The sequence below is a fragment of the Triticum urartu genome, chromosome 5 (genome assembly GCF_003073215.2).
Source record: "Triticum urartu cultivar G1812 chromosome 5, Tu2.1, whole genome shotgun sequence".
Classification (NCBI taxonomy): domain Eukaryota; kingdom Viridiplantae; phylum Streptophyta; class Magnoliopsida; order Poales; family Poaceae; genus Triticum; species Triticum urartu.
The window spans coordinates 456,970,648-456,998,626 of record NC_053026.1 but is presented as its reverse complement, the minus strand read 5'-3'; the positions used below and the strand labels follow the sequence as shown (position 1 = coordinate 456,998,626).

General features: G+C 45.0%; 3 protein-coding genes across 3 annotated transcripts; 1 reads left to right on the top strand and 2 right to left on the bottom strand.

The window, feature by feature from the left end:
- The first annotated feature begins 304 nt into the window (after positions 1 to 304).
- Positions 305 to 5,398, top strand: LOC125556259 (protein PIN-LIKES 3-like). The gene is made up of 11 exons (XM_048719030.1): positions 305 to 481; positions 882 to 1,018; positions 1,192 to 1,271; positions 1,517 to 1,641; positions 2,296 to 2,417; positions 2,545 to 2,745; positions 4,009 to 4,101; positions 4,205 to 4,305; positions 4,450 to 4,502; positions 4,627 to 4,815; positions 4,914 to 5,398. Exons 2-11 carry the CDS (start codon positions 884 to 886, stop codon positions 5,036 to 5,038), a joined length of 1,224 nt encoding a protein of 407 aa, XP_048574987.1. The 5' UTR covers positions 305 to 481; positions 882 to 883; the 3' UTR covers positions 5,039 to 5,398.
- Positions 5,399 to 11,067: 5,669 nt separating this feature from the next.
- LOC125507135 lies at positions 11,068 to 19,172 on the bottom strand. Its single transcript, XM_048671817.1, has 5 exons — positions 18,948 to 19,172; positions 12,008 to 12,169; positions 11,873 to 11,926; positions 11,627 to 11,771; positions 11,068 to 11,354 (listed from the first exon to the last, which is right to left on the bottom strand). Exons 1-5 carry the CDS (start codon positions 19,170 to 19,172, stop codon positions 11,068 to 11,070), a joined length of 873 nt encoding a protein of 290 aa, XP_048527774.1.
- A 3,763-nt stretch (positions 19,173 to 22,935) lies between these two features.
- LOC125509784 (DNA-directed RNA polymerases II, IV and V subunit 11-like) lies at positions 22,936 to 27,410 on the bottom strand. Its single transcript, XM_048674816.1, has 6 exons — positions 27,256 to 27,410; positions 26,030 to 26,120; positions 25,613 to 25,702; positions 25,439 to 25,517; positions 25,265 to 25,360; positions 22,936 to 23,307 (listed from the first exon to the last, which is right to left on the bottom strand). Exons 2-6 carry the CDS (start codon positions 26,080 to 26,082, stop codon positions 23,263 to 23,265), a joined length of 363 nt encoding a protein of 120 aa, XP_048530773.1. The 5' UTR covers positions 26,083 to 26,120; positions 27,256 to 27,410; the 3' UTR covers positions 22,936 to 23,262.
- Between the last annotated feature and the right edge of the window lie 569 nt (positions 27,411 to 27,979).

The following is a 27,979-nucleotide window of genomic DNA, read 5'->3' as shown; positions in this document are numbered from 1 at the left end:
GAGCAGTGGTGTGGTGAGTGGGTGCGCGCGTGTGTGGTTTCACGTTTTTTTTTTCTTAGGCCTGTGTGTGATATCACGTGGGTCGTTTTCTCTTTGTAGTGGAAAAAACAAATGCCATGCATGCATGCATGCACCGGTCCGGTCCGGCCTCTACTGCTACTGGTTTGGCCTCACCCCCGTGTCTAGGGGCCAAGCCGGCCGGCGCGCACGCCCCCACGTTCGGGCCAATCAAAGTCGCAAACCCTCGGCGGCGAAAGCTGCAGCGCGAAATTGAATACGTCCTCGGACCACGCCGCCGCGAGAGCGCGAGAGCGTCAAAAGATCGACAGAAAGCCAAAGCCGCCCACGGAACCAACCAAAGCCACCCCCGCCCGCCCGCCCGCGACGACCAAGCAGAGAGATCGGCTCCTGCCTCCGCCCGCGCGCGCTCTCGTCGTCCCCCCTCCCTCTTCTCCCCGGCGGCGGCACCGCCGACGACAAGGTACGCCGTCCACCGCACCCCATGCGTAGGTACCACGCCGCCTCATCCATCCGAATCTCCACCACGATACGCGCAAAAGACCACCGCATGGGCTAGTCGTTTTGATCTCGCGCTTTAAGGGAACCTCGTATGCACGCACGCACTGTAGCTGATGTTGATCCACATCCACACCGGCCGTGGGGGGCATCCCGATCGATATTCACTTCTTGAGTTCTGATAAACTTCCTTCCTATTTGATGATCCCATGCTCTTTTCCGCTGTGGAGTTTCTCATTTTACCAATTACAGTATATATCATGGCCGCCTGCTGTTTGTTCACGCGCCATTTATCGCATTCCTGCTTCGTGTGGCAAATAAATAGTTCAGCAAAGTGTTTACAATGGCATTTCTTGGTGCCACAGAAATGGGGCTCCTGGAGCTCTTCATCACGGCGTGCATGCCCGTCCTCAACATGCTCCTGGTTACTGGTGTTGGATCGTTCTTGGCAACTGACTCCGCTGGGATACTGGGGAAAGAAGCAAGGAAACACCTAAACTATGTGAGTGCTGCTAGTGACTGTCACCTAACAACGAATCGATCCACAAAACTTATTTAGTTTTTCTATATCATGTCCCTGTCATATTCCGTTTATTTTACTTTTTCTTGCGAAAGATATTCCGTTTATTCTACTAACCTGTCAACTTCTTTCCTGAACCAATTTTGTTTCTGCAGGTAGTGTTTTATGTATTCAATCCAGCTCTTATTGCAACCTATCTGGCAAAAACGATCACCATGGAAAGCTTGGCCAAATTGTGAGTCACACGCTTCTTCATTTCACCTGTTGGGCAATCTTCATTGATTATCAGTATCTTGCATAATGAACTCTTTTTTTCCCTCAGTAAATAAATAAATAGATACTTCCTCCGATCCATATACTGTACTAATCAGCGACAATTAATATGGATCGGAGGGAGTAACTCTTTTTAGAAAATAATTTTGATTGTCCTATCAGATTAGGAGAAGTAATTCTTTTGACAATTTATGATCCATGATACAGGTGGTTCATGCCGGTGAATGTGTTCTTCACTTTCATCTTCGGGTTGATCCTCGGTTGGATCGTCATAAAAGTCACCGGGGCTCCCCTCAAGTTAAGAGGCCTCATTTTGGGCTGCTGTTCTGCTGGTACCTCTCTATCTTTCCATCTGAACCGTCAGAAAATAGTAAATTCGCTCTCTATTTTAGACAAACTTCGTACAGTGCTTTCGTACAGTGCTGTTCTGCACTGCACGTATTTATTTTGTGGTAGGTTGGGCCTGTACAGATGCACTGCATTAACCTTGAATGAGAAGCTCACTGCTAGTGTCAGAAGTCAGTCCAAATATGCTAGTAAAAATACACAAATACTCATGTATAGGCAACAACAAGGAGTACTAGAATCCGTGAAGGAGTATTAGACAACAACAAGGTATAGTGTTGAGCCAGAAAGACCCTTAGTCTCACTTAGACGCTAACTGCGTGGGTGCATTGAGCAAAGCAAAGAAGGGTCTTTCTCATAATGTTCCAGCTCCAGCTGGTACCACTGATAAGGTGTATACTTCCCAGCGGGGAAGGGGTTGTAGCCATAATACTGAGTGAATGACTGATAACCACATCTACCAACCTGCTAAGAAATTTTAATTATTGGTTAGATAGACATTTGGAGTTACCTTGGTGAACTGATCGAACTTGGGCAGCTCCACCTTGAGTAGAAGTGTACAATTCCTCCTCGTTTTGTTCCTTCTTTTCTACGCCGATAGTTCGTCGAAATCTTCGCTTGACTTGGTTGTACGGATACAGGCAATCTGGGCAACATTTTCCTCATCATCATTCCAGCTCTCTGCAAAGAGAAGGGGAGCCCGTTCGGCACGCCTGATGTTTGCCAGACTTACGGACTAGCCTATTCATCGCTCTCATTGGCTGTAAGATTATTGTTACACTCTATGTTTTTTCAGTACATTGTCCACATCAGGCAATCCTGATCGTGTTCTTTTGTCAAGAAAACAGAACACCGTGTCACTATCAATTATGATTTATTTTTTTTGGCAGATTGGTGCCGTCTTTCTGTGGACGGGCGCGTATAACATTATTCGTGCAAATTCAAATGTCACTGAAGGAGATGGCAGCTCGCCTATAACTCAAACAAAAGTCTTGGTTTCAGGAGGAACCAGATGTGCAGATTCAGAAGATAATCGAGATCGTGTCGACGAATGCACTCTGCCGTTGATATCAAATCGAACCAAAACGAAGGTTTTTATTGTTGCTGGAACCTTTTTTTTTTCTCTGCACAAGTTGTAATACCCCACATAGCCTACTTCCTTCACCTCCAAATCCCCATACTCTGAAATAGCACTCCAGTAATTACTCTATTCAGGAAACAACCCCCCTATTTTGACAGAAACGAATTTCACCAAGTAAACCCATGATCCGGCTAATCTATGTTGGAAATATAAGCAATTTACCAAATGATTTTATTAACAGAAATACTAGGTAAAGCATGACTAATATAGTAGAGATAAAACAAGTCATGCGTTCTGACAGAGAGAAGGTAAATAGCTCCTGCATATATGAACCGTAGCCTACCATATCTATAGCAGACAGTAGAACTAGTTGCATATATGAAGTAGAACCTAACATATTTAGGGCAAGTACTAGTACGAGAAACTGTGGTAGGATATCTAATAGAAAGAAGAACACATACGGGACAGCAGCAGCAGTAGCACTAGACTTGGGGTCGGTGTCCTCGCCAGCCATGTCGTCGAGGAGGTTGTCGACGTCGGGGAAGAAGTCGTCGTCGGGGAAGTAGTCGTCGGAGTCCGGGGCTTCCGTGACGAAGGAATCAGTCAGTAGTCGCGCAGAGCGCTCCCCAGAAACCTTATCACCCTTCTCCCGTACAGGACTCAAAGAGGTGCGGTTTCGGAGGCCTACTGTCCCGACCTGCGGTGCACGCCGCAAGCCGGGATGAGAAAGACAGCAGCAGCTCAGAGATTGGAACCGGTGGCGAGAGGAAGGAGAAGTTCTGATGCGTCTCTCTGAGAGGAGCGACCTCCCTTTTATAGGCGCAAGAGAAGGAGACGAGAGGCTGCGCCGGGAGCTGAAGGGAACGCGGGAGATGAAACGAATAGCAAAACTAATTTGGACATCGGCTCGACTCATTCCCGCAACCCGCGTCGCGTCGCGTCGAGACAAGGCGAGGCGGGCGGCGGAGGAGGAGCGCGCGTGGATGTCCTTCTTGTTCTCATGCTCATACAAGTAGGGAAAGAACCTCCCTTAGAGGTCCAGCTCCCACTAAACTTGCAATGTAGGACTAAACTTTAGTAGTATCCTTTGCTTTGCACAAATGGGCTAAGTGGGCCTCTAGGATTTATTAGGAATTTCTGAAATAATTATTGGGCTACCTCCAATATAGATTAAATTCCAGCAATCTAGGCGTCTGCTACAGCATAATGAATACACCGTAACAGTTTTGCCAATTTTCAGCACTAAACAATTTGGATTTGTGTGTGTATGTAGGTCCCATTGATGGAGAGAGCAAAAGGATTTGTATCGTCGGTTTCTGGAGCAATTGATCTGAGGAAGCTATTTGCCCCTTCAACTATTGGAGTGGTATGCTAGTTTCAGAAACTACCAATTGTGCTTCTATATGGGGCAACCTTACGTCGCAATAGACCATTAGAAAATAAGCATGCTGATTTGTATCATTTGGTAGATTATCGGGTTTATAATTGGAGGAATACCTCTGATTAGAAATGCTCTGATCGGCGACGATGCCCCTCTTCGTGTCCTTCGCGAGTCCGGTGAACTAATAGGGTAACACATCGACCTTCTTTCTTTTATCTTGTAAAAACACTTCATGCTGCTGTCACTTGTAACCATTGACGTTGTTGGTCATACAGATGATTTATGTTGTTTCATCCCACATATCTAACCATTTTTGCTCGTTTTCCTGCGCAGCGGAGCAGCCGTTCCATCCGTCACGTTGATCATGGGAGGGAACCTCATCACAGGTAACCTTTACCCTGCCGTCCTCGGTAGTACAGATGAATGATATACTGAAAATTAATATAACAACAAAAAGGAATTACCAACACTTGAACTTTAGCCTGAAACACGGAGCACTAATTCCTGTAGGGATGCGCGGAAGGGCGAGCGTCCCGCCGTCGGTGATCGCCGGCGTCGCGGTGGTCAGGTTTGTGCTGCTGCCTCTGGTGGGCACCGCGCTGGTGAATGCCGCGGTCCGCTACGGCGTCATCCGGCCGGACCCGCTGTACCAGTTCGTCCTCCTGCTGCAGTACGCCGTCCCGCCCGCCATGAACATCGGTGAGACATCTGTTGCTAGCGCATGCACTTCTCGTTTTCCCCGATTGCTTGACTGATGACTAATTGGCGCGTGCGGCTGTCATCATCATCATGTGCAGGGACGATCACGCAGCTGTTCGGCGTGGGGGAGAGCGAGTGCTCGGTGATCTTCGTGTGGGTGTACGCGCTCGCGTCCGTGGCCGTCACCATGTGGTCCGCGTTTTTCATGTGGACGCTCTCGTGACTGAGTCTCTCCCGCGCCGCGTGCGACGGAGTAGAGTACAATGGAAGGCCGACGAGGCGAGCCAAGAGCTATACCCATTCCATCCATGTCTCGAGGCTTATGGTGAATGGTGGCTGCCAGGCGTCGTCGGCGGGCTCGAGTGGGCGAGGCGACCGACGGCTTGGAGAGACTGAGTAGGTGGGGCAGAGATCGCCTAGGGGTGTGTTTGGTTTAACAACGAAGTGAAATGGAATATCATGGTTCCATTCCAATGGAATGGGTCGATTTCATCCTTCTGTTTTGTAGAAGCAAGTCCAAGAAGTAAAGTGATTACATATTGATGTTTGGTTTGAAAGATGAAATGAAGTGGAATTGATTTCTCACCCTCCTCATGGGCTTGATTTGATATCTTGCGTGAGGAGTGTGGCTTCGAGATCGGATCTAACATTGATCCTGGTAAAAATTCTCATGCTTGCCCTAGACCTGATCTGACATCAGGCCTGGGAAAGCGACTCATGTTGCTCGTGAGGTTGGAGTGAGATCAAGCCTGAAAAGATCTTGACTGTACTCTATGTTGTCAAATCTTACAATCCAGCTCTGGAGCAAAGGACTCGACCTGGCCGAGGTGGCCACTCGAGTTGCAACAAGGATGACACCGCCGAAGATGAACATTTGCCTCGGTGGGAAATTGCGTCTGAGTTGATCTGAGCGTTGATCTCGACTCCCATCACCGTGACAATCATTTAGCAGGACCTGCATGGATCACCACTGTCGGAGCTAAATCTAGCAGATCCCTAGGTAGGGTATCCTAAGCTAGATGTCTTCGTACGATGGTAACAGGGACACAGGATTTTACCCAGCTTCAGGCTCTTTCGAGAAGATAATACTCTACATGTTGATTGTGTTTTATTGCGTTGGGTGTGTATAAACTACAAAGCTTCGAGATTGTAAACTTGTCTATCTACGGGCCTAGACCCCTGCTTATATAGCGTAGCGGGGACCCTAGGTTTACATGGATCTTGGCCAGTTAGGTATTAGGAGTCAGAATTCTCCATGAACCCAGCATCTTGTCGTGTACTCCAAGCCTTCTAGAATCTTTCTGTGATACGCCATGGCCTCCCAAAGCGGTCCAGGACAAAACTGATAAGGGGTCCTCAGTCTAGTCCACCAAACCGGGAGTTGACGTGGTGAGAGACCCCTTAGCCGGGACACCATCATACCACGAAAAAAGGATGGGTGTAAGAGAACGCAACATGAGCATTGTCATTGACATCATGTTTTGCAGATAATTTTGAGAAAACTTCTTCAAATGGTCCGTCTGTCTTTTTGGTCGTAATTGGGATAATATACTTTGTTTTGGTGGGTGATCAGCACCATCGACTGTTTATTCGTGTGTATTTCAAGCTGAGCCATTCAGCTTGATGTTTCCCTGTCGACCGTACAAAGCCAGCGAACGCTTGGGCTGTCGAGGAACATTCGCACGATTCAAACAACCACCAGATGCTTGTTATGTGCATCACCTTCTATTCGGCTCATGATCCGGGTATCGCCTGTGCGAACGAGCGCTTGTTGTATGTCTGTCTGGCCTTCTTCAATGCTGGTTGGCGGAGTCTGTCTGAGGTTGGGTGTACTCGGCGCATCTTCTTTCAAAACTGGGTAGGACGGTTAGACTAGCCACAATAGGTAATAACATAGACTAGTAACATGGGCATGATATTAGTTTATGTTACTACCTCTATAATGGGAAGTAACATGTGTGTGGTAACATGAAGCATATAATTTATTAGGCTATAGATATATTTTGCCTTGATATGTGTGATGTTACTCATACTAGTAGTAACTAGCTATATTATCACTTTCATCTCTTTCTTCATTTATTGTATGCCACATCATCTATTTAACCTAGATATATGTGATGTTACTACCTATGTTACTCCCATTGTGGGTAGTCTTATCGTTTCGCCATACAATCATATTCAATTGTTCCAATTTATGCGCGGCAAGAAAGCAACAAAAATATTTTACCTGACTTTTAGGCTGCATTTGATTTAAAAATTTGAAAACATAGTTGAAATAATAGACAACTCATATTATCCAAGGGGCACCTTCCTTTCTGGAGGCTCATCTCGAAAGAATCTCTAGCTTAGTTTACCTGTGGGTTAATTTGGGAATGGGCGACCAACCGGGAAGCCACTGTTTACGTAAATTAACATGTCTTGTGCACAGGGACTAACAATAGACCGTAAAAACTACGACAGGAACACACACACGAAACAACAGCGTGCAAATAAACCAGCACAAACAAAATCAACTATAGTTCACACACAAAAAGCAGAAAAGCGTCCACAAATAAGTCAAGCAAGCAAATCTCGACACAGTGAGTGCTAATGATGAGGACGTACATTCCAGCCAACCGTGTGTTCCCGGATACTACCAGCGCAGGGAGCGGCAGAAAGCAGGGCAAGTGCAACTGGGGAGAGACGAGGGGGCCCCGGACACGATTGTGTGTTGGAAACAACCCGCTCAAGCGTTATTCGTCCTCAAGGCTGAGGGGTGCACACCAGACTATCGGTTGAGATGTATCTACCAAACCTGGTCGGTTATATTCGCCGCGCCTTCTTCATAGACTAGGTAGGACAGTTATCATTTTGTCGTACAATCATATTCAATTTATGCGGGCAAAAAAATAGCAAAAACAGTGTACCTTACTTTCTGGGCATTTTATGTTTACGCCAAGGGTACAACGGGTCATCTATTTTTCTAACAGCGCATGATCCGGCACAACTTGTGACGTATGACCATCTGAACTTTTTTTTAACGTGGCGTGCTCGTATAAGAAAGGGTGTAACAGATCATCATCGTAGGTGAGGATGTAGTAGGCAGTAATAGTCCCATTTAACCTCACGGTTATTTTCACAATTTCAAAATGAAGAAAAGCCAGAGCATGAAGAAAAAAAACTTAGGGTCCATTCACATGTTCAAGCAAATAACTTTCACCAAGGAAAGCCATAGGCAACGATCATCGTTATCTGTCACTAGTTAAAAGCAATATGAACATAATCATCTACATACAATTCAAAATCAGGAAAACATCCTTCAAATCGCTCACCTAACTTTTTGGTGGCATTTGATTTTGGCCATTTTGTGGATCCTTCATAAAAAAATCAGGAAACAACCTCTTATAGAAATGTAGGGAAAGGCTGTGTACTATAGACCCAAAGTGGTCGGACCCTTCTCCGGACCCCGCGCAAGCGGGAGCTACATGCACCGGGCTGCCCTTTGTGGATCATTCATAAAACATGTTATTCATAGGATGTGTGGCTTCTTGATTGCAATTGATCTTTGCGCCAAGGATGCAATGGGTCATCTAGTTTCATAGAAGACGATGACTATTTTTGATTGATAACATGGTTGCATGTGTATCTAGCTCGGGTCTCAGGCTAGTTGTGGAAAGGGGAAATGTTTAATAGCTCGGGTCTCAGGCTAGTTGTGGAAAGGGGAAATGTTTAATCTTTGGATAAAAAATGTCTTCGATGATACTTTAGCAAAAGGTACTACAGACCCTACGCTTTTGGTCATCAGTTCTCCAACTAACTGTTTGAGAGACTACATGACAATGGTACTATACATCCTTGTGGGACATTGTTTTTCGCCTCATATTTATGGAAAAGAAAAGGAAACAAGACAAGTGGATGGAGGTCTTGTTGTTGCTTAGATATTAGTAAACAGTTTGCAAAATTTTCAAGTTCAAATTTTCATTTTTTTTTTACCTCCCCACCCAGTGGTAGAGTCTACAATTCCTCAAAAGGTGTTTTGCTTTGTTGTTGCTGATAAGCTTCCTCTTGACGATATTTTCTAAAATGGCATTACCAAGATATTTAGCCTTATTTTTGGTGGCTAATTTTAGTTGTACTCTATTTACCATTTAAGTTGCTAATAAAAAGATGCTCTCCTATTCTACTTGGAAGTTATTAAGTATATATAATTTAGTTATCCAATGGTTGTATTGTTTGGGGAACGTAGCAATAATTCAAAATTTTACTACGTGTCACCAAGATCAATCTATGGAGTCATCTAGCAACGAGGGAGGAGTGGATCTACATACCCTTGTAGATCGCGCGCGGAAGCGTTCAAGAGAACGGGATTGATGGAGTCGTACTCGTCGTGATCCAAATCACCGATGATCCTAGCGCCGAACGGACGGCACCTCCGCGTTCAACACACGTACGGAGCAGCGACGTCTCCTCCTTCTTGATCCAGCAAGGGGGGAGGAGAGTTTGATGGAGATCCAGCAGCACGACGGCGTGGTGGTGGAAGTAGCGGGATTCCAACAGGGCTTCGCCAAGCGCTGCGGGAGGAGGGAGATGTGTCATGGGAGGGAGAGGGAGGCGCCAGGGCTTAGGTGCGGCTGCCCTCCCTTCCCCCCACTATATATAGGGCCAAGGGAGACGGGGGGGGGCGCAGCCTTGGCCCTTCCTCCAAGGAAGGGTGCGGCCAGGGAGGAGTCCATCCTCCCCAAGGCACCTAGGAGGTGCCTTCCCCCTTTAGGACTCTTCCTTTCCCTTATCTCTTGGCGCATGGGCCTCTTGGGGCTGGTGCCCTTGGCCCATATAGGCCAAGGCGCACACCCCTACAACCCATGTGGCCCCCCGGGGCAGGTGGACCCCCTTGGTGGACGCCCGGACCCCTTTCGGCACTCCCGGTACAATACCGATAATGCGCGAAACTTTTCCGGCGACCAAAACAAGACTTCCCATATATAAATCTTTACCTCCGGACCATTCCGGAACTCCTCGTGATGTCCGGGATCTCATCCGGGACTCCGAACAATTTTTGGGTTACCGCATACTAATATCTCTATAACCCTAGCGTCATTGAACCTTAAGTGTGTAGACCCTACGGGTTCGGGAACCATGCAGACATGACTGAGACGTTCTCCGGTCAATAACCAACAGCGGGATCTGGATACCCATGTTGGTTCCCACATGTTCCACGATGATCTCATCGGATGAACCACGATGTCAAGGACTTAATCAATCCCGTATACAATTCCCTTTGTCTATCGGTACGATACTTGCCCGAGATTCGATCGTCGGTATCCCGATACCTTGTTCAATCTCGTTACCGGCAAGTCTCTTTACTCGTTCCGTAACACATCATCCCGTGATCAACTCCTTGATCACATTGTGCACATTATGATGATGTCCTACCGAGTGGGCCCAGAGATACCTCTCCATTTACACGGAGTGACAAATCCCAGTCTCGATTCGTGCCAACCCAACAGACACTTTCGGAGATACCTGTAGTGTACCTTTATAGCCACCCAGTTACGTTGTGACGTTTAGCACACCCAAAGTATTCCTACGGTATCCGGGAGTTGCACAATCTCATGGTCTAAGGAAATGATACTTGACACTAGAAAAGCTTTAGCATACGAACTACATGATCTTGTGCTAGGCTTAGGATTGGGTCTTGTCCATCACATCATTCTCCTAATGATGTGATCCCGTTATCAACGACATCCAATGTCCATGGTCAGGAAACCGTAACCATCTATTGATCAACGAGCTAGTCAACTAGAGGCTTACTAGGGACATGGTGTTGTCTATGTATCCACACATGTATCTGAGTTTCCTATCAATACAATTCTAGCATGGATAATAAACGATTATCATGAACAAGGAAATATAATAATAACTAATTTATTATTGCCTCTAGGGCATATTTCCAACATGTATTTTATCTTCCAATAGTTTGAAGTTTGATTAACACATATGTGTGTAGCCAAAACCCAATTATCCAAAAAAGAGACTAAATTGGGATAGTTGACCTCAGTACCAAACGAGATGGCCATTAAGAACATTGGGATAGTTGACCCCACTTGTCATGCAAAAATAAACAAGTGAGGGACGTTGTTTGGCCAATTATTTATGACATGCAAAACAAACATTTGCCTTTAACCAACACAACCACTTGGTCCACCATAGTGAAAATGGTACCCCTTGTTGATACCAGGAAGGAAATCAGTTTCCGTGTAACAATCCGTCTTGTCAACTAAAGGGGGCCATATTAACTGTAATTGGTTCAAAAGCACGACCTTTGGAGTCATAATTCTTAACATGCCTGAAGTACGCAGTTGTCTTGTCATCGTCATTCTCATCAGGAAAGTGGCCACTGCCCATTGGAGGACCACGAGTACTATTTAAGTAATTGACAAATCCAGTCAATGCTTTTATACGTGGTGTTCCGGAACAAAATTCCACTGGAAAATAACCCAAGAACGATGGGGTTTGCAAATCATGACGATACACCACCCAATCTTCGGATTTGGGATCTTGTAATCGATGAGGGGTGATGTCCATTTTCATGCAAATGGAAAGTAGAAACATGTTGTGGTTAGCAAGAATCTAAGCCTGAAGTAAAAAAAATAGTTCCTTAACTTTCATGTTCTTGCAGTAGTAAAGCACCATAGCATATTATTGTGGAGGCATTTATGTGAATTAACCCATAACCGAATTTTGCATGTTCAAATGTAATCATGTATCGGTATGTTCAGCTCTAATCATGTACTAGTATATTAGTATTTAAACCAGGATAAAGGGTGCACCTTATTAAGACTAAGCCTAATGTAGTGGTCATACTCTCCATAACTTGATGGAGGAGTAATCGCTTGCCCGGGCACTAGTGCAGTTCCACTTGCAGCAACAAATCCTTTGCACCGCAAGTTGTAGCAGCTCGCTGATTTAAAGTCCTTCTGGAAAATGGTTGAAGAAAACTTTAGTCTTGTCGATCTACAAATACCTATACTTAGATTGATACCTATGTGTGTTATTAAACGTTCAAGTTTACACTTACCGTCCAATATGTGAAGAAACGAACATCTCTGTTATGATACAAAGAAGGGGATACCTACAAGCCAAAGCATAATTTGAAATGGCAGTTTATTGGGTCCTCCTGGTCGAGTTACGGCGATGGGTGTTATTTTTATACATGAAACCCGGCTTCAATTAAGTTGTAGTGTCCTCCATCTTGACAATAAATTTGTATGGATGCTCCGGAGTCTTGAGAGTATTCTTGATTTGGTGAACCCCACATACTAATTTCAGCTCGAAGACCATAGAATCCTCCTGGTCTAGTGCGCCACATAGCATACTATGAATAATAAGTTACATATCAAATTAGTGAATACTCAAAAATAGTGTACAGTGCAAACAAGATTAACATAACAAATGTGAGTGCATTTTCTTGGAGTTGGTATGAGGTCTTATGGCGTGGATATCCTCGTGCTCATTTGGATGCTGGATTTTCCTAACATCTTGTCTAGTAGGTTACTCCCGATTTGGCTTGCCTGGCATAGTGTAAGGTCAGTGCAATGGGAACTTTTGGTGGCGGTGCACTACTTTGTTTTGGAACTCATGGTCGGTCGGATGGTGTGGCTCGGGTGCTTTTCAAGGATGTAAGTGTCTTCTCTCCTCTTTATGGAGGAATAAATTTGGATATAACTATCACATATAGAGGTGCATGGTATTCTGCCATATTTTTGTCACGTCAAGTCATCAGCAAACCATGTCCTAGGTTCCTTTTCAAGCCAGTTGGTTGTCGGTGTTTTCGTGGCATGTTTTGTTTGTAGTGTCCATCACTTCAAATCCCAATATACATTGGGATCCAAGGTTAATTCATTTAGGTGTATGTCTTTGTATATGGTAGTTTTTCTTTTGATAAAATGTTTGTATGGGAGACCCATACAATATAACTATGAGTATTAGGATTTGAAACCTGGTGGGTGGAGTCGTGCCCCCAGAACTCCACCACCGTATGAAGAGATGGTTCTCCTCGTGTTTGATATTCATCCGGTTTTCTCCTAATTAATTATCTAGGAGATATGTTCTTAATAAAATGCATACATTTTTCGTCTATGGAGAAATGGATTTTGATAGTAAGCATACAAGATTGCTAAACCAGGTGTCGAGATAAATGATTTTTGAAATATGCACCTTGTCTCGTTCACTGATGCCCAAAATTTAGCTTGACCGGGTAGGACTTAGGTAGGTCATTCATGCATGTGGATGTCTATTGTTGTTTCTCTGGCATTTAAGTACATGTGCTTGCTTGGCTTAAAAAAACCAGAGAGAGGGGGGAGGGGAGAGAGGGAGGGAGAGAGAGGGGGGAGAGAGAGTACATGAGAAATAATATTGCCTCCTCCATCTTGATTTTTGACAAACGGAAAAGGCATATGCCTAAAAAGAGTGGTGTTCTGTAAAGAAAAATGTTAGTTCTTGGCTAGTAGCATAATTGTTGCATCAAGCTCATAGACTACAAGTATTTCTTTTGAAATCCAATGTCCTAATTGATAATCTGGCACATGATTAATAGAGAATAGTACGAACTCACTACAAATAATATTGACCATCGGGATCAAATCATCAAGTAGGATAGGGTGAATAAATAAGGAACAGAACAAGACTCTGTGCATCGAAGGCTAAAAATACACTTTATTTACCTTCTTATTCATTTGTAAACTGCCACCTACATCTGTTGATTCGACCAAAGTGATGTAGTAAGGAGTGAACGAAATGCACAACAAGATTGATATGACAACATAACCACAACCCATGGGTACAAGGAAATGTGTTATTTCAGTGAAACTCGGAATGGAGTGCTTCCTTTTTTAGATGGATGTTATGTGAAGAACGCGATATTATATATAAAGAGTAGATCCACATTTTGTATAAAATCATTATACTACTCCCTCCATTTCACAATGTAGTGCTTCCTCTATCCACGTGTTTCAACTTTGATCGTAAATTTAACTACCAAGACCGATTGCGGCAGGATCAAAAATTATATCAGTGAATTCGTATTCGAATGAAGTTTTCAATTATATAATTTTTTCTCCGGCCGCAGTTGGTCTCGTTGGTTAAATTTATGGTCAAAGTTGGACCTCGGTAAGCGCGGGCGCATTATATTTTGGAACGGAGGGAGTACATATGCAGATCCACTCAACATTTAATGAATGACATCGGGTGATCTATCTTCTTTGGCTACGGATTAAACCCATTAACAGTCGCGGTAAGAGCGTTTTCTGGGCTATGCCACGTCGGATTCACTGTGCTCGTCGATTGGGCAAGTTGTGCTTCTTTCTATTGGCCGGTCGTGGCTGATATAGCCAAGAGAAAGCTTACGAGGGAAGGGAAAGAAGGCCTCTGTACGCCTGCAGCCCAAGTCGCACCCCCCACGTTCTCCATCCCCACACGCAACCTCTTCCTCTCCTCCGCATCTTCCAGGCTACAGCAGAGGGCAGTCAAGGGGGCGAGCAGGATGGGTCCAGCCGATTTCTTCGCCGGATCTGGAGCCCAAGGGCGACGCCGACGAGCACGCAGCCACGCCAACATCGTTGCCTCGAGAGAGGAGTGGGTGGGAGGAGAAGGCGGCGGCGGCTCGAGGGCAAGGTGGGTCGGGGGCAAGGGGTCGGAGCTTCTCGCCTGATTCATGGCGTAAGTGGATATGGGCTTTGGTATCGATTCCCTTTTCTAATTCAAGTTCTTGCGGAAGTCTCGTACAGAATTGGCGTCCTAACTTTATTTCAGCGGATATATTTTTATCAGATTTTAGGCTTTCCCCCGCTGCCTCTAATCACAAGTTGGAACCCGATTTGCTTTCTTCCCTTCAGACTCTAGTTCATGCAAAAATACGAACATAGCTTTCCTGTACCCAAGACCAAGGGACGAGCGTTTGGACTTGCCCTGTTCAGAAAAATAAGCTGAACATTTTTTCATATTTGTGCAGGGCATGCTTGATCATATTACTCTTAATTTAGCACAGTTCTGTGTTTATTGGAAAAGTATCAGTTAATTAGTAAGTCGGTTCACTTAGCTGAAAATGACACTAAAGGTCTCAACAAGTGGTACTTGCTGCCCAAAATCAGCACTTTCCAATTTTCTCCTCAATTTCTGCAAGGAAAAGAAAGATGATAGTTATTTAGACCCGCCCCCTCCTTTTTCCAACTCCTCCCTCTTGATTCCTGGGTGTTATTTCATGAAATCGGGGTGATTTTAGCTTCCCCTAAAGCAACGCGCTCATCGCCCATGCCCATCCTCCGCTTCTCATTATCGTTTCCGTCAGCAGGTGAGATATCATGCTTCCTCTCTGGTCTCGATTTCGTGTTGCTATTCTACTGTGTGTTGTACGCCCTCCATTCCATAATATAGTGCGCTCGCGCTTCCAGAGGTCCAACTTTGACCATAAATTTAACCAACGAGACCAACTGCGGCGAGAGAAAAAATTATATAATTGAAAACTTCTTTCAAATACGAATTCACTGATATAATTTTTGCTCCCGTCGCAATCGGTCTTGGTAGTTAAATTTACGGTCAAAGTTGAAGCACGTGGATAGAGGAAGCACTACATTGTAGAATGAAGGGAGTATGCCAAAAGCCGCGTGGCTTTTAGCAGTCTGCACCCCACCAAGGTGTGGTGGCCGGTGGAGTTGACCTATTAGCTTGCATGCACTTGCTTAATTGATTCTGCATGGCAGCAATGATTTCTGCTGGTTTTCCATGACTAGGTGATTGTCTGATGGGTTATGCATCCATGCGCGTAAATAATCAGGTTTCTGGCAAGGGCACATGATTATCTCTACTCCGTCATGTCCTCTGCTGTATTTTATACCAAGGACGAAAGCTAGAGGTGGATGGAAATTTCTTACTCATGGGTTGTTAATGAGGCAACCTTCATGGTGAATTTGTTTAAACAACAGAACAGTATTAAATTCATTCTATGAATTAATAAGTAAAACATCTTTTCTATTCGAATTGAATCTATCCAAGGAGCCTCTCAGGCAACAACATCGTCTGCTTCTTGTTTCAGTTATTAAGCTTGGGCTGTCTAAACCTGAAAAATTACTATTCTTATTCCATTATGTTCAGTATCAAGCGGGTTTCTCTTGATGTGTACAATAGTCGAACAAATATTTTATGGTATGATTTTTTTCATATCAAGCTGATACTAGATTTATTTGTTGGTTTGTGTTGCTCATTATTTGTGACGCCCCCGATTTAATCGTACACTAATCATACACGCAAACGTGTACGATCACGATCAGGGACTCACGGGAAGATATCACAACACAACTCTACAAATAAAATAAGTCATACAAGCATCATATTACAAGCCAGGGGTCTCGAGGGCTCGAATACAAGAGCTCGATCATAGACGAGTCAGCGGAAGCAACAATATCTGAGTACAGACATAAGTTAAACAAGTTTGCCTTAAGAAGGCTAGCACAAACTGGGATACAGATCGGAAGAGGCGCAGGCCTCCTGCCTGGGATCCTCCTAAACTACTCCCGGTCGTCGTCAGCGGTGGCAGCACGTAGTAGTAGGCACCTCTGGTGTAGTAGGAGTCGTCGTCGACGGTGGCGTCTGGATCCTGGGCTCCAACATCTGGTTGCGACAACCAGGTAGAAGGGATAGAGGAAAAAGAAGGAGAAAGCAACCGTGAGTACTCATCCAAAGTACTCGCAAGCAAGGAGCTACACTACATATGCATGGGTATATGTGTAAAGGCCATATCGGTGGACTGAACTGCAGAATGCCAGGATAAGAGGGAGATAGCTAATCCTGTCGAGGACTACGCTTCTGGTAACCTCCATCTTGCAGCATGTAGAAGAGAGTAGACGGAAGTCCTCCAAGTAGCATCGCATAGCATAAACCTAACCGATGATCCTCCCCTCGTCGCCCTGTGAGAGAGCGATCACCGGTTGTATCTGGCACTTGGAAGGGTGTGTTTTATTAAGTATCCGGTTCTAGTTGTCATAAGGTCAAGGTACAACTCCAAGTCATCCTGTTACCGAAGATCACGGCTATTCGAATAGATTAACTTCCCTGGAGGGGTGCACCACATAACCCAACACGCTCGATCCCATTTGGCCGGACACACTTTCCTGGGTCATGCCCGACCTCGGAAGATCAACACGTTGCAGCCCTACCTAGGCACAACAGAGAGGTCAGCACGCCGGTCTAAATCCTATGGCGCAGGGGTCTGGGCCCATCGCCCTTTGCACACCTGCACGTTGCGAATGCGGCCGGAAGCAGAACTAGCCCCCTTAATACAAGAGCAGGCTTACGGTCCAATCCGGCGCGCGCCACTCAGTCGCTGACGTCACGAAGGCTTCGGCTGATACCACGACGTCGAGTGCCCATAACTGTCCCCGCGTAGATGGTTAGTGCGTATAGGCCAGTAGCCAGACTCAGATCAAATACCAAGATCTCGTTTAACGTGTTAAGTATCTGCGAACGTCGACCAAGGCCAGGCCCACCTCTCTCCTAGGTGGTTTCAACCTGCCCTGTCGCTCCGCCACAAAGTAACAGTCGGGGGCCGTCAGGAACCCAGGCCCACCACTACCTGGATGGAGCCACCTGCCCCTTCAGCCCCATCTCCAAACAGTTTCTCCGGTAATGTAACAGTGTAAAGTATATAGTATATGCCCGTGATCACCTCCCGAGTGATCACGGCCCGATAGTATAGCATGGCAGACGGACAAGAATGTAGGGCCACTGATGATAAACTAGCATCCAATACTAAGCATTTAGGATTGCAGGTAAGGTATCAACAGTAGTAGCAAGGACAGGCTATGCATCAGGATAGGATTAACGGAAAGCAGTAACAAGCTACACTACTCTAATGCAAGCAGTATAGAGAAGAGTAGGCAATATCTGGTGATCAAGGGGGGGGCTTGCCTGGTTGCTCTGGCAAGAGAGAGGGGTCGTCAACACCGTAGTCGTACTGGGTAGCAGCGACGTCGGTCTCGGTGTCTAGCGAGAGAAGAGGGGGAAGAAACAATAAATATAATGCAAACATAAGCATGACAATGCGTGACGTGACAATGAGCGGTGCTAGGTGTGCCCTAACGCGGTAGTAGGTGATGCCGGCGAAGGGGGAAAACATCTGGGAAAGTATTCCCGGTGTTTCGCGTTTTCGGGCAGAGGAGCCGGAGGGGGAAAGTTGCGAGTTTGATATGTTAGGGGTGTATGGCGGATGAACGGGCTGCGTATCCGGGTTCGTCTAGTCGTTCTGAGCAACTTTCATGTTGAAAATATTTTAATCCGAGTTACGGATTAAAAGATAGGATTTTCTAAAGATTTTATTAATTTCTAAAATTTAATTAATTATTTAATTTAATTCGAAAATGGATTTACGACATCAGCATGAGGTCATGTTGACATCAGCAGTCACAGGGATTGACTAAGTCAAACTTACGCGTGGGTCCCACTTGTCATACTCTGTTAGTTAATTAACAGTAGTTAATTAGGTTAATTAGTCATTAGGTTAATTAACCTTAATTAGTTAATTTAATCAGAATTAATTAAGTTAATTATTTAGTTAATTAATTAATTAATTTTATTATTATTTTTTATTTATTATATATATATTTAAAATTCTTTTTTTAAAATGTTCTGGGCAGGGGGGCCCACTTGTCATTGGCCCTGGGGGCCTAGTGGGTTTGCGGGTGCGGGCGCTGGGCGTCGGCGCCCGACTGGGCGAGCGCCCAGATCGACAGGAAGGGGGGGCAGCCACGGGCGTGGCGAGGCCGCCGGCGTGGCCGCCGGCGCCCACGACGCCGGCCAAGGGAACGGAGGGCGGCGCCACGGGAGGGCGGCAAGAGCAGCAGCAGGGGAGACGGCCATGGTGGGCGCGCACGAGACGGGGCGCGTGCGAGGCGGTGAGCCGTCCGAGCGCACAGGGGAGAGCAGCACAGCGGGCGCAGCGGCTCACAGAGGAGCAGGGGCGCGGCCATGCGTCGGGCGTGAGCCGGGTGAGGCGCGAACACACCGGGGCGGAGTCGGGGCGATGGCAGGGGGAAGGCGGCTCCAACACGGGGCGCACAAGCGGGCGACGCCGGCAGGCCGCGGGCGGACGAGCGGGGACACACTAGGTGCGGGGCTCGCGTCGTGCGGAGCTGCGGGACGCGGCCGGGCGCGGTGAGCGCGGACGAAAGGAAGGGGAGAGGGGAGGCGGAGGCCGAGGGCCTCACCGGCGTTTGCAGGGGCACATGGGCGTCGAGGCTCGGGGGCGACCCGTGGGGAGGAGGACGGGGACGATCGACGGAGACGGGGAGGCGGTCCGACGAGGTAGTGGCGGGACGAGGCGGCGACATTGTCCACGTGCGGCGGTTGTGTCGTACGGCGACGGCCTTGATGAAGGGGGCGTCGGGCTCATTGCCCCTTCCCGATCCAGATCAGGTCGGGGAAGAGGAGCGAGGGGGGAGGCGAGCCGGAGACGGGCGGCGGCGGCTCCAGATCGAGCGGGAGGGGGGCGAGAGAGAGTGGGGGGGTCGATCTCGATCCAGGGGAATCGGGGGAGGGAGTGGAGCGCGTGGGGGGCGAGTGGGGGTGTGGTGGTGGATTAGGGTTCGGTCGGGTGGGGGATGTAGTGGATAAGGAGTGGGGAAGGCCGGCCGGCTGGACCTGATGGGCCGAGGCCCAAGGAGGGGGGGGCTTGCGGCCTGCCGGGCCGAAGCCCGGGGGGTTTTTTTCTTTGTTTGTTTGTTTAGTTTTTCTTTTTCGTATTTTCTTTTCTTTTATTTATTTACTTTTCTGTTTTAAATTATTTTAAATTATTTAGGCCTTTTATAAAAATGTGTTTACTACATCATATTTATCTATGTAATATTTAGTACAAACCGAACATTTTTATTTTAATGTCTGAAAACTTTTATTATTTACCAAACTTTGAATTTGAATTTTGGATCGGTTTTGATCTAACGATAGATTAGTAGCGGTAACCGTGGTGACGTGGCACCATTAGCGTGGGATCACTGTAGCTTAATTATCCGGGCGTCACATTATTTCTTCCTTTGCTTGATGTTCAGCGTGTTGATGCTGCATGGAAGCATTGGAAGCGAAAAAAAATCTACACATACCTAAATGTAAGTGAATCTCCCCGTCTTTATTTAGGTTGACCTTGCAGTCTCGCTTACCCGTTCTGCTTCGTCCATCGTTCAGTGTAGTTTATGTTGAATAGCTAGGTTGGTCCATGAGATCATATATTGTATTGCCGTTTATTTAACCCAGCTGCTACATTGAATATTGATAATCTAAACACAAAATGTCGCAATTTTCATTTTGAACTTTTCTGTGCAAGTGGATAAAGTGGTCGTATATCAGTCTGCGCTTCTGGACCAAAACCAGTTTTGCATGGTCATTTCTTTAAAGAAAGGTTCAGAGGTTCTCCAGAAGGAAAGGAAAATACCACCTGAACTTTTAGCTTTCCACATATGTGTGATCACTTGCTGAGTTTTCCACATCGTAAGCTTTTCTTATGAATTTGTGGGATTTTAGTTTTTCAGGTCTCGCAGTTCTGAGTTTTAATTCATGTGCAACCGTCACAAACAGATCTGTCTTGCATTCTAAATATTGCAGCCTTGAACTTATTTACATTTCAGTTAACCTTTGTCCACAAGTGGCAGCCAGTGTTCTGAATCTGTAAATTGTAGTTGAATTCTTAATACATCTATGCCATCTATAGAAAAGCATGACTTCCCGTGCCACTGTGCAACACCACAACGATGAACATCACTTGGCGAACAAGTGTCTGAATCAATTTCGATTTGCGATGGTCTGCTCAGAAGGCGTTCTGGCGATGTGTGGTTCTGTTTTAGTAGGGATGTATCTCTTCTACAATATTTTGGTAATTTTGTAGATTAGGATGTTTAATTCTTTTTCGATGATAGTTTAATAGTAGTCAAGATATGGGGTCTGCATGTCCATTTTATTTTACTGCATATATCTGTTTTTACTCTTAATTACATCTCTGGAGTATTATGCCCATTCAAGAAGCAAAAGCCATAGCCTCTCCAACAAGGTTTTCAATATTAAGTGGGAAATTTGAAGGTGTATAGGGTAAATATGCAGAGCTCTAGGTATATTCAGTAATAAATTTTCTTTATACATTTCAATATAATTAAAAATGGGGAAATACGAATGAGGTGCCTGTTGTCAGTTGCAATTACAGATCTAAGAATCCCCCTTTAAAAAATTTATCAAAGAGTAATTGTCCCCCCCCCCACTGCGTAGAGGAAGTGTGAGAACCACATAGCTATAGGACTAACCCTGAATGATTGCTTATCAATTTCAGGTACTACAATTATTGTGTAGATTCAAGTAGTGTGTTGTAGTTATCATGTCATATATCTACACAAGAGAAGTTTTTGTGAAGCACCAGCGTAGGATAGCTTTTGAAAGTTTTGGGAAGCCCTGAAGGACATGGTTAGAGGTGGCTGCATAGATGGTATGCACAACATTCCTTTGCAAACCTTTAGGATGCTAGATTGAATCACTAGGAAGAAGACTAATGGAGGCATGATATTGTGTTCTGTCATGCCCTCACTCCTTTTCCCTCTTGTCAACAGTACTACTTTTAGGTGGAATACGCAGAGAACAATTTGAAGGAGTACATCCACGGAGACGATGATACCCTACCAGTCAAGCTTGGAGATGGACCACCATCACGACGATCGCTTCATGCTTGGAACTGACAAGAGGGCCACCATCACGACAAACTAATCATAGTTTCGCCACCACCCGAACATTCAGCAAGGTGACATCTGCACCTTCCTTTTCAAGCACAAGCAAGGGCGCCGCCTCTCTCTCATGTGCACTGTCTCTAGACACACCACCGTCAGCCGCAGCTATCGCCTATACATATGATCCATGTATGGTCTTTAGTTTCTCTCTTAAGACTTAATATGCCTGTGCTCTGATGACCCAATGAACTATGTATTTAGTTTTTCTCTAAGACTTAATATGCATGTGCTCTGATTATCCAGTGAACTATGTCTCTCTTTTGGTGATCGCCCACCTTTTAGAGGATGGTAGAGTTCGCCATGCTCTGTGATCAGTCATTCATCTTGTAAGACTGTCACCTCTCTGTTAAGATTGGCATGCATGCTTTATGAGTTAATATTGTGCTGCTGCAGTTTCTACTCCATGTATTTTCTTTTAACAATTGACACTCACTTGCGCTGCACCAAATGCTCCAGCAAGATTAGTACACACAGTACCGTAGAGGAGGCGCGCTAAGGGTGCGCCCCAGCCACTAGTATAGATCAACTGCCCCATGGATCTTCACTCATAATGTGTTGCATTTACATCCAAATGAATGGCCATTTGGTGACCTAACATAGATCAACTGTTCTTAAATGCTTATGACTAATGAACTTATATATCCAAGGAATGTATTGATAATCTATATTATTGGGTCTTCTCGCAAAAAAAAATCTATCTTATTGGGTCAGACTAGGGACCACATATGTGGGCCAGTTCTTTTCGACGATTCTCCCAGAATCGCCTTCCTCCCCAGTTTCTCCCAGAATCGTCACTTCATATTTTTTTTACAATCCTATCTAGTTAAGGTCTAATTAGTTAGGATTATAAAAAACATATGGTGTGGTGATTCTGGAAAAAGCTAGGGAGGGGGGCGATTCTGGTAGAATCGCCCAAAAAAACTGGCCAGATGGGCATACCAATCCTATCACCAGATTAGACTAGGGTTTTTTTTTGAAACCAGATCAAACTATTACAAAGAGAACTTCTGGTGCGCACCAAACATGATGTTGTGAGCCATAAACATTTGTTTCATGATGAAGTAGTCTACGAAATTGTTTTAACCTTTCAAATCATGAAATTATTTGAACTAACTAGTGTATCAAATAACTCATAATCATAATGATCAATCTTATATTTTCTTTCCAAGGATGGTTTCTTTCAAAATGTTTGTTTGATTATTTTAATAAAAGAAATAGATCTGTGTGCCAACAAGATGAGAAGTTGCTTCCGTGATTCTGATCCAGGCCTAGTAAGGACACGAGATCTCGGCACAGGCACTGGGCCGTTGCTCACGCCTGCGCTGGGCTCACTGAGTGAACAAAGTCCGGCCACAATACAGACAGTCTGTTAAGTCAGTTACAATACATCGGCATAACATTCACTCAGTACGAGAAGTCTCGCTGAAGCTGGGTCCGTACCTTCTACCGAACCTGTTAAGAGCGAGCAATTCAACCAGCAGGCGTATCAAGTGCCAACACATGTTTAACAGCCGTGTAATCATACGCAATCCGCACATGAAGAGGTTCGACGAGTTCAGAGGACCATCGACAGGCCTTGTCTATTTTTTTTTCTACCGCAGTTCAGACATCAGATATAACTAGTAGCAAGGGAGATTTCACATCAGCATCCAACACCCTTGACCTAGTAGCCCTGCTTCATCCTTTCCTCGAATCGGGTCTTCTCATCCTGGAAACAGAAAGCTCAAAAGATCAGTGGCATATCTTGGCATGTCTTTCATATGCACTCCATCCGTGGAAGTTAATTCAACTAGAACATATCCAATTTGGAGGACGGCTGATACACTGTCTTAAACGCAGGAGGGGAGGGGGGGAGTAGAGTCCATATAACCATCAGAATATCGGCATTGCTAGTCTACTATAACTAAAAAGAAACCTCAGAGATGTCAGAAAAAAAAACTTTAACTAACATCTTCTTAACTCCTCTTCTTAGCAACATGAGGAATTCTAAATCCAAATACAAAGATTCAATCTAACGAATATGGAGGCATGCCATATGATTTGAAGGTTCTATCCATTCTTCCGTTCAACAAGAAAAGGTGTACCAGGAATTAACTACATTAGCAAAACACCCTGTGCAATTGAATTAGGCAGTCCTACAGGCAATTCAATTATATGTGGACCATTATTTCTATGTTACTTGAAAAGCCAGATAAGAGAGATTTGACATCTAAAGTTCTGCTTGTCAGTAGAAAAATAGTCTACTAACGATGCAAACTTTGCTGAAGATACAAATAAAAGTAGCAAATCACATCTAGTCTACCATCCGTAAGTGTCCCCTAACATAAATATATAATAACTTTCTCGAGTTGCACAACATGAAGTCATCAATCATCACTACCAAATAAGTTCAACTGGGCATTGTTGCCCTTATTTAGCAGTCATCACATATTTTGAAACAAAAATGTTCTCCAAAAGTGACAACTGTTTGGATAAAAAATGGAATGGCCATGTCAGAAACTATTAAAGCACTCGAGTCAGACATTTTTCCAGACTCAAATCCTTCAGAATGACACAGTTCTATAAAACTAACAGTAATTTAAGAAAGTTTCCATTATATATGTATTATTCCTTGTTTTATGCCACCATAAAAAACAAACTGGAAGGTAGTGCAATTGCTCACAGACAGACAAAATTTGCCTCTATTTAGTAAAACAGTAGGTCAGAAAAGGTGAAGCAACCTGGGAAACTAAAGATGATACTGATGTTTATGGAAAGGAAGATGTAGCTCCAGGGAGTAGCATAAAAGGTTATGCTACATGTGCAAACTAAAGATACACCTTCAGCCATAACAAATTCTTGAAATTATACTAATAGAGTGGTCTATTGTTCTCATTACAAAAGAACAAAATATAGTATTGGCCATTGGGAATGAATGAATTCGTAATCTTTTACAGAAGCTAGTTCATGTCCAGTTCATAAAGTAGAACATGATTGCTATTTGTGTTATTACACAGCAAAGAACAAAGTACCAGCATGCTCTGGATTGCTGTGTGATCAAGAGGTTAGCTTGAAGCAAGACGATTTGCAACAAAAATATTCAGGGAATTTCTAGACCCGCAACCTTAGTTTCATATGTTGTAAAGTGCAACTTTCAGACAGATAATTTTATGCTTAGTGGCACTGTGTGTAGCAAGTCAATCGACAGTGTGTATAGGAAGCTTAGTGTAAAGGAACATTATTTGCCCAAAACATGTGTACTTATTTCTGAATGGTTGTTCCATGCCAGAAAGCTACAGTAAAATATCAACACTATTTAATTTGTGTTTTGCTTCCAAGACTACTCATTTGACGAGAGAAAGTAGAAACTAAAAGCAACACATTTGCTTGGACATTATTCCAAAGAAAGTGCAATAAAACAAATTATGCTGCATCACAGTTATCTCAGTACAGCAGCATGAAAAATAAATAACGCTCATTTCATCAACTTCATTGCGTAAAATCAACATAAACAACTCCATAAGTCTCAAATCAAGCTATCAGAGAACTGGTCATGAAAATGCAAATTTAATAGCAAAGGCACTAGCTTTTATACAGGCCCGCACTAGTCAGTGTCATATTGGACTAATGGCACGCCATAGGCCACCAGGAGTAACTAATTATTGAACTACGCACAAGAAACAGACCTCAAAAGCTTGCTTCAGGTTCTCAAGCTCCTTGTCTAGATCATTGATTGCCTGGGTATATGCCTGCGTTGGGGAGGACTGGCTTGCAGTATGGATCTGCCCACATAATAAAACATGAGACTAGCAAACTCTAATCTGACGAAGGAATAGAACATCCATAAATATGCCCCCTACCCTGACAATGATCTTGTACTGAAGGGGGTGAGGGAGCTTATAGCCAGCGAAGTGAACATTTGGGTCCCTGTGCAGCTGCCTGCAGAATCTCATAGATATAGAAGAAAATTAGAAGGTGTGAACTGATGAAAATAACCACCAAGGACAAAAAGGCACACAGTTTTCTACACATACATGCGGAGGATGTTGCCGATGGTGTGGTCCTCACGTTCAATAGTGAAAGATGCAGCATTCATGATCTTTGTATCCTTCTCAAATGACACCCTGCATTACAAAATAGTAAGGATTACATCCATAAACTTTAAGTGATAGAGCAGCCGGTAGAGACTACCACGAGCCCTAATTGGTAACAATAGTAAAAAAAGGTTTATAGCATCAGATTATTTTCACAACTACTCTCTACATGCCAAAAGAATGACATGAACGGGGGCAATATGGTTATTAACGACAGAAATGAAATGTTTAATTATTTTAAGAAAGTTATATCCCACAGCTGCTTCTTTTTTGACAAAAATCTATACCTGACAAAACACAATTGAAGCATTTTCTAGAAAAAAGTTTGAGAACGGTGTGGAGGTAGAGTAGACTCACTTCTTTGTGCCCTCAGGCACGACGAAGCGTTCATAGCGGTCAGGGGCATTCATCTCCGATCAACACTTGGCTCCTCCTTCCTCTGAAATTCCTGCAAGCATGAATCACCGGACCACAAAGGTCCATTTCACAAGTCAGATTGCCTCCTGAACTGAAATTCAGAACCCCATATTCTTGGAAAGTGAAGCAGAACAAGCATCAAATCAGATCTTTAAAAATGATTCCTTCACCTGCGAAACGGATAAACTACACACATGTATGAACCCCTACCTATCTTGCTAAACATTGACAAGGGTGTCAAAAGGTAGACGTGGTGTACTATAAGATGCACACAAAATCAACCGACCACCGAGTACAATCCCCAAAATGAAACTAAATCTAAGCGACAGAAACGCGATGACGAACTCATCGATCATTGCGCGGGGCGGACCAAACGTTTGGGGGGTGCAGGTTCAGCTAAACCACAGCCGGATTTCAGGAAATGAATTAACTGGTTTTAGGGCCCCAAATCCGCAGCAAACTGGATGAATCGGATAAATATTTTGAGAGGTTTCCCGGAGGAAGTGAGAGACCATAAGAACCTGCACATCAAGGCCATCAAAAGCTGTTGTACGCAATCAAGGAAGCAAGAGCCTGCACATGAGCTCAATTGACATCGAGCTGCAGCCCAGTCACGAAATTTTTAACAAAAGGCATTTCTCTGGATATTTTCTCAGCACTCATACAAGTGCCCATACAATTAAACAGACACAGAATCCAGTGGATCTTTAACAATACTTCAGTTGGAAACTAGATGATTCAGAAGACATGGGCAGCAAGGTGCTACCTCTCCGCCTGCGATTACATAGCGAGGCAAAGCAAAAGAACAAGCTAAATCCCTCTCTGAAACACACCATGGCTGACTTAACAGGAACACTAGGTGAGAGACGGGGTGGCCCTAGGGTTTCACAGGTTCGCAGAGAGGGGATGGGAGTAGAGAAATTTCCTTGGGGGAAGAACACCATGGTTCCGGAGGACGACGCCCGCGGGCGGCGGCGGTTACGGCCCGCGCGGGGATAATCCCCTTCAAACCCCTAATATCAAACGAGGCGTAACAGTCCAAGCAGGATAGGGTTCGCCACGAACCAGAGGAACCGAGGCCCAGATGGATTGCTGTAATCCACGTTATAGTAGAGCCGGGGGGTGGGGGTGGGGGGAGGAGTCGGGAGGGAGAGGGACGAGTTTACCTCGAGGCGCACTTCGGCGGCGGCGTTCCGAGGAAGACGATGAAGTCGGTCTGCGTAAGGTACTAGTGGGGGGCTCTCTTTTTTTTCCGAGTGAGGTACTAGCGGGGAGCTCTCTTTTTTTTCAGTGATGAAATGAAACTAGCGGGGAGCTCTCTTTTTTTTTAGTGATGAAATGAAACAAGCGGGGAGCTCTGTCAGGGAAACTTTAACATGCCGACCCGAATGGTTCGTGTGTGTTCGTTTAGATCAAAATGAATCAAGGCAGATGGAGCGGCACCCGCCTGCAAATCGAGGCGCGGCGCCCCACTACCCTCACTCGTAGAAACGGTGCCGTGGACATGGTGCGAAGATTGAGGGGACGTTTCCACTTTCTACAAACTTAATTATAACTGAAGTAAATGCGACCGACGCATGATCGTGGGCAGGACATGGGCCCAAGGGCTACTGTCGGCCCAATGAGAACCAGGGTATCCTGGGTCGGCGGATTTGGGCCTTGATAGTGGCACCTCGCAAGCTTTGCCGCACCGAATGGCTCTACTGAGAGCTTGGTGTTGGGGAACGTAGCAGAATTTTAAAATTTTCTATGCATCACCAAGATCAATCTATGGAGTCATCTAGCAACGAGGGAGAGAGAAGTGCATCTACATACCCTTGTAGATCGCGCGCGGAAGCGTTCAAGAGAACGGGGTTGATGGAGTCGTACTCGACGTGATCCAAATCACCG